Source organism: Scophthalmus maximus, chromosome 5, assembly GCF_022379125.1.
Source record: "Scophthalmus maximus strain ysfricsl-2021 chromosome 5, ASM2237912v1, whole genome shotgun sequence".
In the NCBI taxonomy this organism is placed as follows: domain Eukaryota; kingdom Metazoa; phylum Chordata; class Actinopteri; order Pleuronectiformes; family Scophthalmidae; genus Scophthalmus; species Scophthalmus maximus.
Window position 1 is genome coordinate 27,792,026 of NC_061519.1, and position 16,762 is coordinate 27,808,787.

The 16,762-nt window shown below is 43.9% G+C and overlaps 3 gene segments (V, D, J or C); all 3 read right to left on the minus strand.

Moving 5' to 3' along the window:
• Positions 1-11,005: 11,005 nt before the first annotated feature.
• On the minus strand, positions 11,006-13,040 carry LOC124850017. The segment is given in 2 exon segments: positions 11,006-12,498; positions 12,599-13,040. Coding segments are annotated over 2 exon segments (501 nt in total).
• Positions 13,041-14,572: 1,532 nt separating this feature from the next.
• Positions 14,573-15,714, minus strand: LOC118311628. The segment is given in 2 exon segments: positions 14,573-15,390; positions 15,574-15,714. Coding segments are annotated over 2 exon segments (501 nt in total).
• On the minus strand, positions 15,706-16,534 carry LOC118311631. The segment is given in 2 exon segments: positions 15,706-16,148; positions 16,235-16,534. Coding segments are annotated over 2 exon segments (489 nt in total).
• Positions 16,535-16,762: the final 228 nt, after the last annotated feature.

Sequence of the window (16,762 nt, forward strand, 5' to 3'; positions counted from 1 at the left end):
TTTACATGTGAACACAAAGGGCCCTCAGTCGTACATGTGAACACAAAGGGCCCTCAGATTTACATGTGAACACAAAGGGCCCTCAGTCGTACATGTGAACACAAAGGGCCCTCAGATTTACATGTGAACACAAAGGGCCCTCAGTCGTACATGTGAACACAAAGGGCCCTCAGTCGTACATGTGAACACAAAGGGCCCTCAGTCGTACATGTGAACACAAAGGGCCCTCGGTCTACTGTCTTTTGTACAAGTATTAAGATCATACAACACGATATGCTGCGTCTCATATGTCTCATCTCCGCACTGTCAAGATCATATGTGACGCAGCTCACATGATCACGAGTGTTGAGGTGCACTGGCGGACTCAGGGGGGCCGCCGCCACCTGGTGCCCCCATGGTGGAAAATGCGTCACTAAAGTTCCGTCGAGAGGCGTGAATACGAGCGGCAGTTCCCTATTGGCTGGCCTTCACATGAGGGGGGTGAATACGAGCGGCAGTTCCCTATTGGCTGGCCTTCACATGAGGGGGGTGAATACGAGCGGCAGTTCCCTATTGGCTGGCCTTCACATGAGGGGGGTGAATACGAGCGGCACTTCCCTATTGGCTGGCCTTCACATGAGGGGGGTGAATACGAGTGGCAGTTCCCTATTGGCTGCCCTTCACATGAGAGGGGTGAACTGTGAACTAAATGATGACGATGTTCCCTGTAGAGCCAGGACATGAAATGACGTGTCGGCGCCCTGTGAGGAGCCCTCTGTGCCGCCCCTACATGACACTGCCCCAGAGGGTGTCCAGCCCTTCACAGTAGAGAGGATGGGATGCAGTGCTGTGTACGGTTCTCCTCCAGAAGTGCACAAGTACATTTTTGTGCGTTGGTGGGGCCCCATGTCTGCAGCAGGGGCCCACTGCAGGACCAGAGGCCGAGTGGAGATGACGATGTGCGCGCTCTCAGACATCGTTTTCAACAACCATTTCACTCACTGACCCCCCCCCCCCCCCCCCCCCGCAAATAAAGACAACACATTAATTTGTTCTTCTTTATTTCCTACAAATGCAAAAGAAACAATTCATATTTATAGGTTGTTACAACTCTTTACATCGTTCAACTGTGACCATACACGCACCTCTAACGACGTTTTGTCTTTCTATTGTGGCGATGCACCAGGACCTTCTCAAGGTCACTCTCCTCTATGTTCTTCATGAGACATCTTGTACAGCTCCTTCACAGGTAGCTGGGAAAAATAGGGATGACATTAAATTCTACAAGTAAAATGAACAATAACGTTTAACGTGAACTAAATTGAATTGAATTGAATTGAATTGAACTGAACTGAATTGAACTGAACTGAATTGAACTGAACACTGTGAGACGTTCAGGAAATGCTACGCTCAATACAATTCAGTTCAATTCAGTTCAATTAAGTTCAATTCAGTTCAATTCAATTAAATTCAGTTCAGTTCAGTTCAATTCAATTCAATTCAGTTCAATTCAGTTCAATTCAGTTCAATTAAATTCAGTTCAATTCAGTTCAGTTCAATTCAATTCAGTTCAGTTCAGTTCAGTTCAATTCAGTTCAATTCAGTTCAGTTCAATTCAGTTCAGTTCAGTTCAGTTAAATTCAGTTCAGTTCAATTCAGTTCAATTCAATTCAATTCAGTTCAGTTCAGTTCAGTTCAATTCAGTTCAATTCAGTTCAGTTCAGTTCAGTTCAGTTCAATTCAGTTCAATTCAATTCAGTTCAGTTCAATTCAGTTCAGTTCAATTCAATTCAGTTCAGTTCAATTCAGTTCAATTCAGTTCAGTTCAGTTCAGTTCAGTTCAATTCAGTTCAATTCAATTCAATTCAATTCAGTTCAATTCAATTCAGTTCTGTTCAATTCAGTTCAATTCAGTTCAATTCAATTCAATTCAGTTCAGTTCAATTCAGTTCAGTTCAATTCAGTTCAATTCAATTCAATTCAGTTCAGTTCAGTTCAGTTCAATTCAATTCAATTCAGTTCAGTTCAGTTCAGTTCAATTCAATTCAATTCAGTTCAGTTCAGTTCAGTTCAGTTCAATTCAATTCAATTCAGTTCAGTTCAGTTCAGTTCGATTCAATTCATGTTATGGGGCAGCTGTTTCTCTGGTTGTAGGTCTGGGGGCGGGTCCTTCCTGAAGCAGGTCAAGGGGAGTGGCCGTTCACTTGGCCGCTCTACTCGCACAGCTGCTGCCCATTCATGAATCCCCGCTACAAGATTTAAACCCGGATTGATCCCACCATCGTCGCCAGATCGTTGAATCCACCAGATTCAACGATCTGGTTCAGTGGCTCAGTTAGTCATTGCTCGTGTTCTGATTATCATTCGTGTTCCACTACCACTAACTCCGTTTCCTTCCGTGCTCAGACCCTGCCTCCAGCCGACGTCTGGCCTGCTCCAAGTTCCCCTTCAGCCTGTCCTGCTACCGGCCCGCAGCCCACTTGCCGCCGAGGTTAAAGCCCGAGCTCGCCTGCCTGGTTTCCTCCTCTGGGGTTCGCTTCAGGTCTAACTGCACAATAAACTTTCTTTATTCTTTTCACACCGTACCTCTGAGTCCTGCCTGTCTCTGTGTTCTGGGTCAGAAGCCGAACGTAACAATTCTGTTCAATTCAGTTCAGTTCAAGCAACTTTATTTATCTATTTATTTTAAGGGAAACATTTACACAAACACATAAAAACAGACTGGAGTATGTCAGAAACAACTCACAAGGTCCGGCAATGATTAGTTAAAAACAATGATAGAATAAATAGATACATAGTGAAGTTCCCAGACAACAGTGTTCATCTGTACGTCGATGGTGACTCGTAGAATCGGAGCTCCAGTGATGATTGATGGCTTCTAATGGTGAAATCACGTGAAACTAAATGATCAGAGTTGATCTCACTCCCTCAGAACTGAGATCAAGTCCAGTTTCGGTTCAGTTGGGTTTTTAAAACCTGCTTCCTGGTCACAGACAGGTCTGTTGCTTTGTCTGTAGCTCAGCAGATCAATCAGATGAAAACATGGCGTGTGAGCCAGTTGTTGTTGCCGAGGTGACGGAGAGTTTAATAATGTTTCATAACTTAACATTTCTGCCACAGATACTGTACGTGACTCTTTTTAAATGAAGTTATGTTCTCGGCCGTGACCTCGGGGTCGGAGACCAGGACGACCTTCACCCTCGATCAGAGGTCGGACGTGAGACCTTTTTAATTTCTTCATATGAACACATGAACATGAGGGGAACGACTGAAAGATTAAATATGAAGAAGAACAGATTGTAAAGGGTTAAACGATGAGTCGTAGTTCTGCGGAGGAGTTTGTATCTGTGACCTGATTGGCTGCTGCTGCTGCTGGAAACCTTCTGCCTCACTGTTTCCACAGGAAGTGGTCGCCTGCTGTGCTCGAGCTCGAAGACGCCGGCGGTTTCTCCCCAAACCCTGCTGGGACAGGATGTGTGTGTGTGTGTGTCTCTGTGTGTGTGTGTGTGTGTGTGTGTGTGTGTGTGTGTCTGTGTGTGTGTGTGTGTGTCTGTGTGTGTCTGTGTGTGTGTGTGTGTGTGTCTGTGTGTGTGTGTGTGTGTCTGTGTGTGTGTGTGTGTGTGTGTCTGTGTGTGTGTGTGTGTGTGTGTGTGTCTCTGTGTGTGTGTGTGTGTGTGTGTGTGTGTGTGTGTGTCTGTGTGTGTCTGTGTGTGTGTGTGTGTGTGTGTGTCTGTGTGTGTGTCTGTGTGTGTGTGTCTGTGTGTGTGTGTGTGTGTGTGTGTGCGTTCCTCTGTGTGTGTGTGTGTGTGTGTGTGTGTGTTTGTGTGTGTGTGTGTTTGTGCGTGTCTCTGTGTGTGTGTGTGTGTGTGTGTGTGTGTGTGTGTGTGTGTTTGTGTGTGTGTGTGTGTGTGCGTGTCTCTGTGAGATGTGATTCTTGATTATTCAGTTTTTTATTCACACAAACAATGAATCAAAATAAAAAAGGAACAATAAGAAACTGTACGTGGAAATGAATATAACTAACGATATTTTCATACACAAATGACCTCATCTTAATCATCAGACAGCAGCCTGAACTCTCCACTCTGATCACAGTGAAGTCAAACTGTGTCAAAAGAGCGGCACGGTGGTCCAGTGGTTAGCACTGTCCCCTCACAGTAAGAAGGTTCTGGGTTTGAATCCTGTTCGGAACCAACCAACCAGGGCCCTGTGAGGTTTAGATGTTCTCGTGTGTCTCCATGGGTTCTCTTCAGGTTCTCTCTGGGTTCTCTTCAGGTTCTCTCTGTCTTCAGGCTCTCTGGGTTCTCTTCAGGTTCTCTCTGTCTTCAGGCTCTCTGGGTTCTCTTCAGGTTCTCTCTGGGTTATTTTCAGTTTCTCTCTGGGTTCTCTTCAGGTTCTCTCTGTCTTCAGGTTCTCTTCAGGTTCTCTTCAGGTTCTCTCTGTCTTCAGGCTCTCTGGGTTCTCTTCAGGTTTTCTCTGGGTTTTCTTCATGTTCTCTCTGGGTTCTCTTCAGGTTCTCTCTGGGTTCTCTTCAGGTTCTCTCTGGGTTCTCTCTGTCTTCAGGTATTCTCTGTCTTCAGGTTCTCTCTGGGTTCTCTCTGTCTTCAGGTATTCTCTGTCTTCAGGTTCTCTCTGGGTTCTCTCTGTCTTCAGGTTCTCTCTGTCTTCAGGTTCTCTCTGGGTTCTCTCTGTCTTCAGGTTCTCTTCAGGTTCTCTTCAGGTTCTCTCTGTCTTCAGGCTCTCTGGGTTCTCTTCAGGTTTTCTCTGGGTTTTCTTCATGTTCTCTCTGGGTTCTCTTCAGGTTCTCTCTGTCTTCAGGCTCTCTGGGTTCTCTTCATGTTCTCTCTGGGTTCTCTTCAGGCTTTCTCTGGGCTCCCTTCAGGTTCTCTCTGGGTTCTCTTCAGGTTCTCTCTGGGTTCTCTCTGTCTTCAGGTATTCTCTGTCTTCAGGTTCTCTCTGGGTTCTCTCTGTCTTCAGGTTCTCTCTGTCTTCAGGCTCTCTGGGTTCTCTTCAGGTTCTCTCTGGGTTCTCTTCAGGTTCTCTCTGGGTTCTTTTCAGTTTCTCTCTGGGTTCTCTTCAGGTTCTCTCTGTCTTCAGGTTCTCTTCAGGTTCTCTTCAGGTTCTCTCTGTCTTCAGGCTCTCTGGGTTCTCTTCAGGTTTTCTCTGGGTTTTCTTCATGTTCTCTCTGGGTTCTCTTCAGGTTCTCTCTGTCTTCAGGCTCTCTGGGTTCTCTTCATGTTCTCTCTGGGTTCTCTTCAGGCTTTCTCTGGGCTCCCTTCAGGTTCTCTCTGGGTTCTCTTCAGGTTCTCTCTGGGTTCTCTCTGTCTTCAGGTATTCTCTGTCTTCAGGTTCTCTCTGGGTTCTCTCTGTCTTCAGGTATTCTCTGTCTTCAGGTTCTCTCTGGGTTCTCTCTGTCTTCAGGTTCTCTTCAGGTTTTCTCTGTCTTCAGGCTCTCTTCAGGTTCTCTCTGTCTTCAGTTCTCTTCAGGTTCTCTCTGGGATCTCTTCAGGTTCTCTCTGTCTTCAGGTTCTCTCTGGGTTCTCTTCAGGTTCTCTCTGGGCTCTCTTCAGGTTCTCTCTGGGCTCTCTTCAGGTTCTCTCTGGGTTCTCTTCAGGCTCTCTTCAGGTTCTCTCTGGGCTCTCTTCAGGTTCTCTCTGGGTTCTCTTCAGGCTCTCTTCAGGTTCTCTCTGGGCTCTCTTCAGGTTCTCTCTGGGTTCTCTTCAGGTCCTCTCTGGGTTCTTTTCAGGCTCTCTTCAGGTTCTCTCTGTCTTCAGGTCCTCTCTGGGTTCTCTTCAGGCTCTCTTCAGGTTCTCTGTATGTCGGCCTGTGACCTGTCCAGGGTGAGGAGGCCTCTGCAGGAAACAGCTCCACGTCCATAAAGAACCGTTGACGCATGTTGTGCAACATTTTCTCTGATAATAATTTGTTTGTCTTTTGATTCTGACGTTTGTTTGCACTTCTCACACAGTGTGTAGTGTGGTTGTATGTTTTCACTTTTACAATTCCAACACCATGTGTGTGAAACTGATTGACAGACCCTCAGACCACACTGCCCCCCCCCCCCCCCCCCCCCCCGCCCCCCCTGGCTCCGGCCCTGCTGACTGACTGTACGTATTGATATTATTCACTTCATGCACAGAAGCATTTTGTTCATCCCTCATGTTTCTGCATCTCTGTTCTCTTCCTCGTGTTCATGTTCGTGTTCCAGGACCGGCTGCAGGTTTTCTCTACATTAGTAGTCTTTGGTCAGTCTTTGTATCTACATCATGACATCAGCATCGTTTCATGTGGGTCCAGAACGACTTTGTGCAGTTTGTATTTCTTCTTTATTCAACATTTGTTTGTCATGATGTACTTCTGAAGTATGCTTCTATAAGTCATCATCATCATCGTCGTCATCATCATCACCAGCTTTGTTCAGCTTATGTTTTCTGCAGCAGATTGAGCTCGAGGTTCAAAGAAACCAGAGGAAGTAACGAGGCGGCGGCAGGTTCAGGTTCAAGCTTTGCGGTCGTGTCACATTCTGACAAACATCCGCCGGTAGAGAAGAGAAGAAGAAGAACACGACCTCAAAATGTTTCCGTCACATGTCATGGAAAAAAAACTGCAGCTGAAGATTAAAAAAAAACTTTCCAGAACTTTGTACCTGTAAGAAAATATGACATATGAATCAAATATCATATAAATCCATAATATAAATGTATAATATTAATGTATTAGTAGGAAACATGTGTTTACAACAACATTTACCATTTACAAGCAGTAAACATTCGATGACACATTATCACGTGTTTATTAACATCCACAGTTTGTTCCACATATATTTTATATATCGTCACGGCTGTTTCACTTTGTGTTGTTTGTCATCTGTTGAAACAACAGAGCTAACGCTAATACATACTTTAATAAACACAAAGATCTGATTACAGCTGCGTTTAGAAACAAGTTATTTATATACAAATTACAGATAAATTTACAAATGATTACATGTTTATATACAAATTAAACAGATAAATAAACCAGTTATTACATGTTTATATACAATGGTCTTCATATTGTTGTTCACACAACATACGTCCTGATGATGATGAATTACGGTCTAATGTTCTTAATGTTGCTCCAGTGGAAGACGACTGTAATACAGTCTTGTGTTTTTGTCTTTGAGATGATCCTGAAGTTTGTACTTGATTTCTTTAATCTGGCTCTATTGATGAATACAGCTGAGTGTCATCTGCGTAACATCGGACATTTGTTGAAAACTCACTGCCAACGTTTCTGCTCCGGAGAATCTGCCATTTTAAATCATCCTCATTCTCGACTCTTTATTTTGCGCTGAAAATCTGCCACGGCCTGAGTAACGTCCCACAGACTGCCCCCTGCAGGACCAGCGCATATAACAGGTCACAACCTTCGTCCCTTTTTTTCAATTCAACCATTCAACAAACCAGTTGACTCACAGTGAAGGTGGAGCTGCTGAGCTGAAGTTCCTGATCCGGCCTCAGCTTCACCTCACTCTCTTCTTATTCTATGTTCATGTCAAGATTATTACTACTACTACTACTACTACTACTACTACTAATAATAATAATAATAATCATAACAATAATAATAACAATAATAATGATAATAATGTAGTGTCTTTTTGTCCATATACGGAATGAGAAGGGAATATGTGTTTATATCTCTTTCTTTGGAATGCCAAGTTAGGGGCCTCCTGATGACCCCTCACCTTTCCTTGTGGCCCCCTTTAAATTCCTTGTCTTACATAGTATAACTTGAACCAGATGTTCTTGCTCAAGTAAACAACAGACCTATAAATGTAACCCCCAAGAAGAGTCGGAAGGGTTGTCATTTTGGCCGGACACTCTCCAAGCTCTGCAGTGCTTGTAATTGATGCTGGTCTTTTTGTAATGAACCTTTATATACAATCAAGAAGGTGTCGGCGGACTTCTCTTCAATACATCTTCACATCATCGATACTTAGTATACAACAATAATAAACACTGTGTGTCTGCAGAGCTGCTGAGCTGAAGCTAATGGCAGGTGTCAGGTTGTGTCGGGGGTCATGTGCCCTGTCGCCGTGATTCAGGTTTGCGTTGTCATGTGACATCAGCACCACCTGGTGGATTGAACCAGGAACTGTTCCACATGCCTGTCGCCAGATTTAAATATTGTTTATTGTGATATTTAAAAATATTAATATATTTCATTCCTGGTTTAATGGTGAAACTGTTTATTGTTTTAAATAAGTATCTTGCATGTTTGGCTTATTGTACAACAACCTACTTCATCAGTGAAGTGAGATAAATCATAATTATTTCCTCCTGACAAACGAGTCCCCAGGGTTTAACAGGAACCTGAGAGTTTAAGAAAAGTTATTTTTATTTTGTGTAAATTGTTCATGATCAGACAGCAGCATAATGATCTCCTTTGTTATAAAAAACATCACTCACTGTATAAGCCATCAAAAATATGTTCACATACATTCATCTATCTATCTATATATATATACACTCTTATAATCAACTTATACAATAAAAATATTGTATAACTTTTGTTAAACCTTACAGATTTTAATACATGCTTAATCCAAAGATACATTTGAAAGATTGTAACAAATAATGATGAAAGCTCAATGTATTATTATTATTATTATATTAATAATAATAATAACAATAACAAATTTTTGAGAGTTTAGACAAAGCTGTGTCGACGTTAACCTCATTTCCGCATCATCCATGGAAAACCCTGAGGTCAAAGGTCAGATATGAAGGGGAATTAATGAGGACTCAGGAAGAAAGAATCAAACCAACTTAATTGAAAACACATGTCGGATCAGAGACAGTTACTCACAGGAAGTAACAACAAAATAAAAACCACGTGTTGAAATACTATAAAAACTTGAGGAATATGCAAGTAGAGAAAGTTGAGCCATTGAACTGATGAAGTGAGTAAACGATATTCCGACAGAAGTATATAGATTTTCTGTAATTGGAAACTTGTGTCCTTTATGCTGAAGGAGATAGGAAAGGAAGCATTGAAGCTTCTTTCCTCAGCTCTTAACATGGCTGCCATGTCACTCAGTCTGGAACCTTCCTGAGAAGAAGGAGACAGTTTGACCACATTCCTGATCTCATGAACTCTGGATGTGATTGTTCCAACCTGAAAATGTGAAAAAGTTCCACAGCTGCTGCGAAATATTCCAGTTGCTCACACGTCAAATAACAAGAAGAATTTTGTGTGGGACAGTTCAGGCATGTCAGTTTGGTCCTTGTGATGTGTTGTTTAAATATGTTGATTAGTCAGTGGATGATTGATTTCCACTTGAGGCAGCCGAGTCCCATTGTTCGCAATGTTGCTTGATATTTTACTGTTTATGGAGCTAAATTACGAGTGTTTTCATGTCCGCCAAGTCAATAATCCAGCTGATCAAATCAAAGATTGCAAATGAAACAAAGGACAACGACGGAAGAGTACATACAACAGTTACAAGTACTGGTAAAAGATAAAGATGAAACAAACATAAAAATCTGTAAAAAAGAAAAAAAGAAAATTCTGTAAAAGTGAGTTTTGGACGAAGATTTACCAACAGACAGTGAATTCTTTAGTCTGAGTTCCTCAGGTAAACTATCCCAGAGGGTTGGGGCCCTCACAGCAGGGGCCCCGACCTCATTACAATAATCTGAATCACAAAAATCAATAAAAGAAATGGATGAAACTCAGCAATCTTTAAACATGAGACTTGAGTGTGACGTTCTGGTTTAAACTAGTACCAAGGTTTATTACAGAGGAACCACAGGCTGAGCTAAAGAAGCTAACAGCAGTTAGCTGTTAGCTGTTAGCTAGGGGGTGGCTGTGGCTCAGGACGTAGAGTCGTTCGTCCCCCAACCCAAAGGTTGGCGGTTCCATCCCAGCTTCCGCAAGTACAGTTGTTAAGACACTTAACCCCCTGACGGCTCTTCTGGCTCAGTGTATGAATGTGTATGAATGTGACAGGAAAATGCGTGGTAAATAGCAGCACTGTATGAATGGGTGAATGTGACTTTCCTGTAAAGCACTTTGAGTGGTCTATATGACTAGAAAAGTGCTATAAAAATACAGTCCATTAGTCCATTTACATGTGAGCATCTGAATAGTCACAACATTAAATATCCTACTCATTAAAAGTTTAGCCAAAAGAAATGACTGGAGAGAAATAAGAACTGGTGGTAGGAAATTGGCCTGTTGTCTCTCGTACCTGGAAGATGCTTGAGTGGAGGTGAAGTCATGTTAGAACAGTATGAAGAGAAACAGATGAACCTTTGTTCTCACCCAAGATCAACCTGAACCAGGACTGAGCTTTCACCTGCAGCCACCTTCATCAACAGGTCCTTGATAACTCCAGCACGTGACTGATATTGATCATATTGACTCGTATTATCGTGGACCTAAGTTTGGTCCAGTGGCTCAGCTAACGTTGTGTTTGAGGTGTGACAAGGTGGGACTCCCTCTACTGGACCATGTGGAGAATTGACTTGTGTTTTTGTACAGAGTTGTGTTGTTTCCTGTCACTGTGGGCCTCAGAGCACAGTAGTACACAGCAGAGTCAGTCACTGCAGCAGAGGAGATGATCAGATCCATCTGGGTTTTTGAATCATCCGCTGTAACAGACAGTCCAGAGACTCGACGATTTAATATTTGTCCTTTTCTTGTGTGAGAGACGAGGAACTCTGGAGGTTTTCCTGGATGTTGACGATACCAGAAGAAAAAACTGTCAGATGATACTTGGCTGGACAGGTGGTAGGACAGAGTCACAGTTCTGCCTTCTACACTGAACTCTTCAGTCTGGACTGGACTCAGTTGTTCACAACTGACACCTGAAGAAACAGACATGTCCATTATAAATGCTGTTAATGTTTCCAAACATCATTTACATTCAGCACAAATTCTAATTGATTGTATTTCCCTGCAAGATGTAACATACCTGTTAGAGTGTAGAGAAGCAGTAGAGAAACTACAGAATGATGCAGTGACAGCATGTTGAATCAAGGTAATGTAGATGGTTTGTATGTTGAACTCTGCTGAATATGGAAGTTCCTCTCTCGTCTATAGTTCAGTAACAGCTCAGCTCCTCCCTGAATCTCTCCGTCTCCTCTCACATCTGTATTTTCTCTTCTCTCAGTTCCACCTCCTCCTCTTCACAGTCTGGCAGCAGCATGTTGGTCCAAATGGAGGTGGGCAGTCTTTTGTCTCTTTGTGTTTGCTGATTCCTTTATAACAGCAGTTACAGAACGGCAGCTCAGATGATTTCAAGGGTCCATCACTTTAAAGAGTTGGCCAACACAATGAGAACAGATTTAATAGTACAGACAACAAGGATCCAAGTTCTAGACTCAGTAACTGTTGTAAGTGTAATGTACTGGTTTAGACCCAAGCGCAACACACACATAGCTATGTTGGTAATCAGCTTTATTGTTCACAAACTGCCGGCGGGCAGACAACGCCAATGAAACTGTCCCGGTGGATGACACCAACCAGGAAATCGTCAGTACACAGGCAAGGCTCGGAGTCGGGGCAGAAGACCGAGGTCTTTACCGGGATCAAGGCGAGACGGGAAGGTCGGGGGCAGCAGGCAGAGGTCTTCTTCGGGGTTCAGGCCAAGTGGGGAAACCAGGGACAAAGGCAGGGTCTTAACCAGGGCTGAGACGATACGGGGAAGTCGGGGGCAGAACCAGATTCGATACCGGGAGATCCGTCCGTGGGATATCGCTGGAAAGTCTGACATATAGTACTAAGAACAATCTGGCGGTGAGTGAATGAGTGAGAGGAGGTTATATATGGACCGGATTGGTGATGAGCTGAAGCTGCGGAGCTAGGTGAGGTGCTGAGGTGGGTGTAGCTGATTGCTCGTGCGGGACAGAGGGGAGGTGACGTGGGAACCTACTGGGCATAAAGGTGAGCTGACTGTGACAGTAAGACTTCAAACAATCCTTCTGCCATAATTACTGGACTTTGATGTATTTTATAACAGAACATGAGAGGACCCAGGATTGAACCCTGTGGTACACCCCAAAAAAATCACGGCTTTAGTTGTTCATTCTCTCTGGTGTGAATCTTCACCAAGAAGAATCTGGATGAAGAGAAACACTGAGGTGTGACAGGGTGTGACTCCCTCTAGTGGACCATGTGGAGTATTGACTTGTTTGCTGCAGAGGTTTTTGTACAGAGTTGTGTTGTTTCCTGTCACTGTGGGCTTCACAGCACAGTAGTACACAGCAGAGTCAGACACTGCAGCAGAGGAGATGATCATGTTGATTTGGTTTTGCTCCACTTTAATCATCAGTCCAGATGTTGGAGCAGTTACTTCTCCTGAAGCAGAGTGTGAGATGAGGAACTCTGGAGGTTTTCCTGGATGTTGTCGATACCAGAAGAAATAATCACTTGATGACAGTTTGGTGTCGTTGCAGGACAGAGTCACAGTTCTGCCTTCTACACTGAACTCTTCAGTCTTTACTGGTGTGAGTTCTCCACAGCTGATGTCTAAAGGAGAAAGATAAATGTTATTTCATGAAATAAAAGACGATTCATATTCATATTTTTCTGGGAGAGAAGCGTCTTTGTGCTGTTGAATGTAACATACCTGTTAGAGTGTAGAGAAGCAGTAGAGAAACTACAGAATGATGCAGTGACAGCATGTTGAATCAAGGTAATGTTGATGGTTTGTATGTTGAACTCTGCTGAATATGGAAGTTCCTCTCTCTTCTATAGTTCAGTAACAGCTCAGCTCCTCCCTGAATCTCTCCGTCTCCTCTCACATCTGTATTTTCTCTTCTCTCAGTTCCACCTCCTCCTCTTCACAGTCTGGCAGCAGCATGTTGGTCCAGATGGAGGTGGGCAGTCTTTTGTCTCTTTGTGTTTGCTGATTCCTTTATAACAGCAGTTACAGAACGGCAGCTCAGATGATTTCAAGGGTCCATCACTTTAAAGAGTTGGCCAACACAATGAGAACAGATTTAATAGTACAGACAACAAGGATCCAAGTTCTAGACTCAGTAACTGTTGTAAGTGTAATGTACTGGTTTAGACCCAAGCGCAACACACACGTAGCTATGTTGGTAATCAGCTTTATTGTTCACAAACTGCCGGCGGGCAGACAACGCCAATGAAACTGTCCCGGTGGATGACACCAACCAGGAAATCGTCTGTACACAGGCAAGGCTCGGAGTCGGGGCAGAAGACCGAGGTCTTTACCGGGGTGCTGAGGTGGGTGTAGCTGATTGCTCGTGCGGGACAGAGGGGAGGTGACGTGGGAACCTACTGGGCATGAAGGTGAGCTGACTGTGACATTAAGACTTCAGCCAATCCTTCTGCCATAATTACTGGACTTTGATGTATTTTATAACAGAACATGAGAGGACCCAGGATTGAACCCTGTGGTACACCCCAAAAAAATCACGGCTTTAGTTGTTCATTCTCTCTGGTGTGAATCTTCACCAAGAAGAATCTGGATGAAGAGAAACACTGAGGTGTGACAGGGTGTGACTCCCTCTAGTGGACCATGTGGAGTATTGACTTGTTTGCTGCAGAGGTTTTTGTACAGAGTTGTGTTGTTTCCTGTCACTGTGGGCCTCAGAGCACAGTAGTACACAGCAGAGTCAGACACTGCAGCAGAGGAGATGATCAGATCCATCTGGGTTTGATCACCTCTCACTGTAACAGACAGTCCAGAGACTGGATCTGACAGTTGTTGTCCCGTTCCTGTGTGAGAGATGAGGAACTCTGGAGGTTTTCCTGGATGTTGTCGATACCAGAAGAAATAATCACTTGATGACAGTTTGGTGTCGTTGCAGGACAGAGTCACAGTTCTGCCTTCTATACTGACCTCTTCAGTCTTTACTGGTGTGAGTTCTCCACAGCTGATGTCTAAAGGAGAAAGATAAATGTTATTTCATGAAATAAAAGACGATTCATATTCATATTTTTCTGGGAGAGAAGCGTCTTTGTGCTGTTGAATGTAACAAACCTGTTAGAGTGTAGAGAAGCAGTAGAGAAACTACAGAATGATGCAGTGACAGCATGTTGAATCAAGGTAATGTTGATGGTTTGTATGTTGAACTCTGCTGAATATGGAAGTTCCTCTCTCGTCTATAGTTCAGTAACAGCTCAGCTCCTCCCTGAATCTCTCCGTCTCCTCTCACATCTGTATTTTCTCTTCTCTCAGTTCCACCTCCTCCTCTTCACAGTCTGGCAGCAGCATGTTGGTCCAGATGGAGGTGGGCAGTCTTTTGTCTCTTTGTGTTTGCTGATTCCTTTATAACAGCAGTTACAGAACGGCAGCTCAGATGATTTCAAGGGTCCATCACTTTAAAGAGTTGGCCAACACAATGAGAACAGATTTAATAGTACAGACAACAGTTTTTCATCAATGTACAACTTTATTCTACTGATGAAGAAAGAAAAGCTCAGTGTCAGTGTTTCACATCAACAACAGATGAACCAGGTTTGATTTCAGCTGGTTTAGAGACTTTTAGAGGAAAAGGATCCAAGTTCTAGACTCAGTAACTGTTGTAAGTGTAATGTACTGGTTTAGACCCAAGCGCAACACACACGTAGCTATGTTGGTAATCAGCTTTATTGTTCACAAACTGCCGGCGAGCAGACAACGCCAATGAAACTGTCCCGGTGGATGACACCAACCAGGAAATCGTCAGTACACAGGCAAGGCTCGGAGTCGGGGCAGAAGACCGAGGTCTTTACCGGGGTGCTGAGGTGGGTGTAGCTGATTGCTCGTGCGGGACAGAGGGGAGGTGACGTGGGAACCTACTGGGCATGAAGGTGAGCTGACTGTGACATTAAGACTTCAGCCAATCCTTCTGCCATAATTACTGGACTTTGATGTATTTTATAACAGAACATGAGAGGACCCAGGATTGAACCCTGTGGGACACCCCAAAAAAATCACGGCTTTAGTTGTTCATTCTCTCTGGTGTGAATCTTCACCAAGAAGAATCTGGATGAAGAGAAACACTGAGGTGTGACAGGGTGTGACTCCCTCTAGTGGACCATGTGGAGTATTGACTTGTTTGCTGCAGAGGTTTTTGTACAGAGTTGTGTTGTTTCCTGTCACTGTGGGCCTCAGAGCACAGTAGTACACAGCAGAGTCAGACAGCTGGAGCTTCTGGATCTGCAGAGGAACTGATGTCTTGTTGACAATAGCATCAATTCTCTCCTTCTGTTTTTCTGCAGGACGATCTTCTCTTGTTGAGAAGCGTAGCAGGAGCATCTTTGGGAAATCATTGACTTTTTGTTTGTACCAGAACAGAGTGGGAGATGGGTTACTGGTCTGAAATGTACAACCAAGTGTAAGTGTGTCTCCTTCAGTAGCAGTGACATCTCCTGCTGGCTGCACCACTCTGTCTTGTGCTTTACACTCTGAGGAAGAACAGAACATGCAGAGGAAGAGATGGATCAATGAAGGTGATTGATTAAAGGAGAAGAGTCAGTAGAAATGATGTGCTGTGATTCTCTGTATGATAAAGAGTCCATCACTGACTGTGGAGCTCAGTAACATGTTCAACTGCTTTAAGAGGAAACACGTTGAGTTTTCTATCTCACCAAAGACCAGAGCAGCAGCAATAATCCACAGACAATGTTCCATCTGTACAACAAGGTTTCAGTCAACAGGAGCAACTGACGATGTTCAACACTCAGTCTGACAGTTGTTCTCTTCACAGCAGCACTTATCACTCACACAGTGGTGAACACAGTGCACAAGTACAGTAGAGCCCCGCCTACTCCATAGTGTCGCCCTCTAGTGGCTGATGGGAAGTATTGAGTTGTGTTTTTGTACAGAGGTTTGGTGTTTCCTGTCACTGTGGGCCTCAGAGCACAGTAGTACACAGCAGAGTCAGTCACTGCAGCAGAGGAGATCTGCAGTTTGACTCCATGATTTTCTTCAGACAGTCGACTGAAGAACCTTGTTTCTGATTTCAGAGAATCTGCTGCTCTTGTCACGTTGAGTCCTGAGATGTGCAGGAGGAACTCTGGAGGTTTTCCTGGATCCTGTCGATACCAGAAGAAATTATCATTAGAAGCAGCAGCTCTGGAGAAGTCGTAGGACAGAGTCACAGTTCTGCCTTCTACACTGAACTCTTCAGTCTGGACTGGACTCAGTTGTTCACAGCTGACACCTGAAGAAACACATACATGTTGTTATCAGGTGAAAGATTCACATTTAGTCTGAACATGAGGTGAATCTAGTCTGTTTGTCTGTTACCCAGCCAGAGAGTCGTAACCAGGATGTTTCTCAGCCAGTGTTTCATGTCTGAAGTGAGAGGAGACGAGAGACCAACAACTCTGATACTCTGATGGATCTGAGCCTTCGTGTCATTGGTCCTTCCTCTTCATCAGCTCCACATTTACATCACATCTGCACTTGTGCTGTTTAGTTCCTCCTCTATTTAAGAGCAGGTCACAATGAAGTCTGCAATGAATCCTGTGATAGGTTGGCCTGAGGAGGATCCACCCATCAGATGCTTCATGGGAATGGAAGGACGCGTCTGTCGGCCATGTTTGAAGGAGCCTTTGAACAGTTGCAGTGACGTCATCGGTCTTCAAATGCAGCGTCTGAAGTGAGACACAGTCGTTGTGTTTGAATATAATGTGTAAACAGTTACTTAGGAAATGAGAGGACCAATGATTGAACCCTGTGGTACACCCCAAAAATAGTACAGCTTTAGTTGTTCATTCTCTCTGGTGTGAATCTTCGCCAAGAAGAATCTGGATGAAGAGAAACACTGAGGTG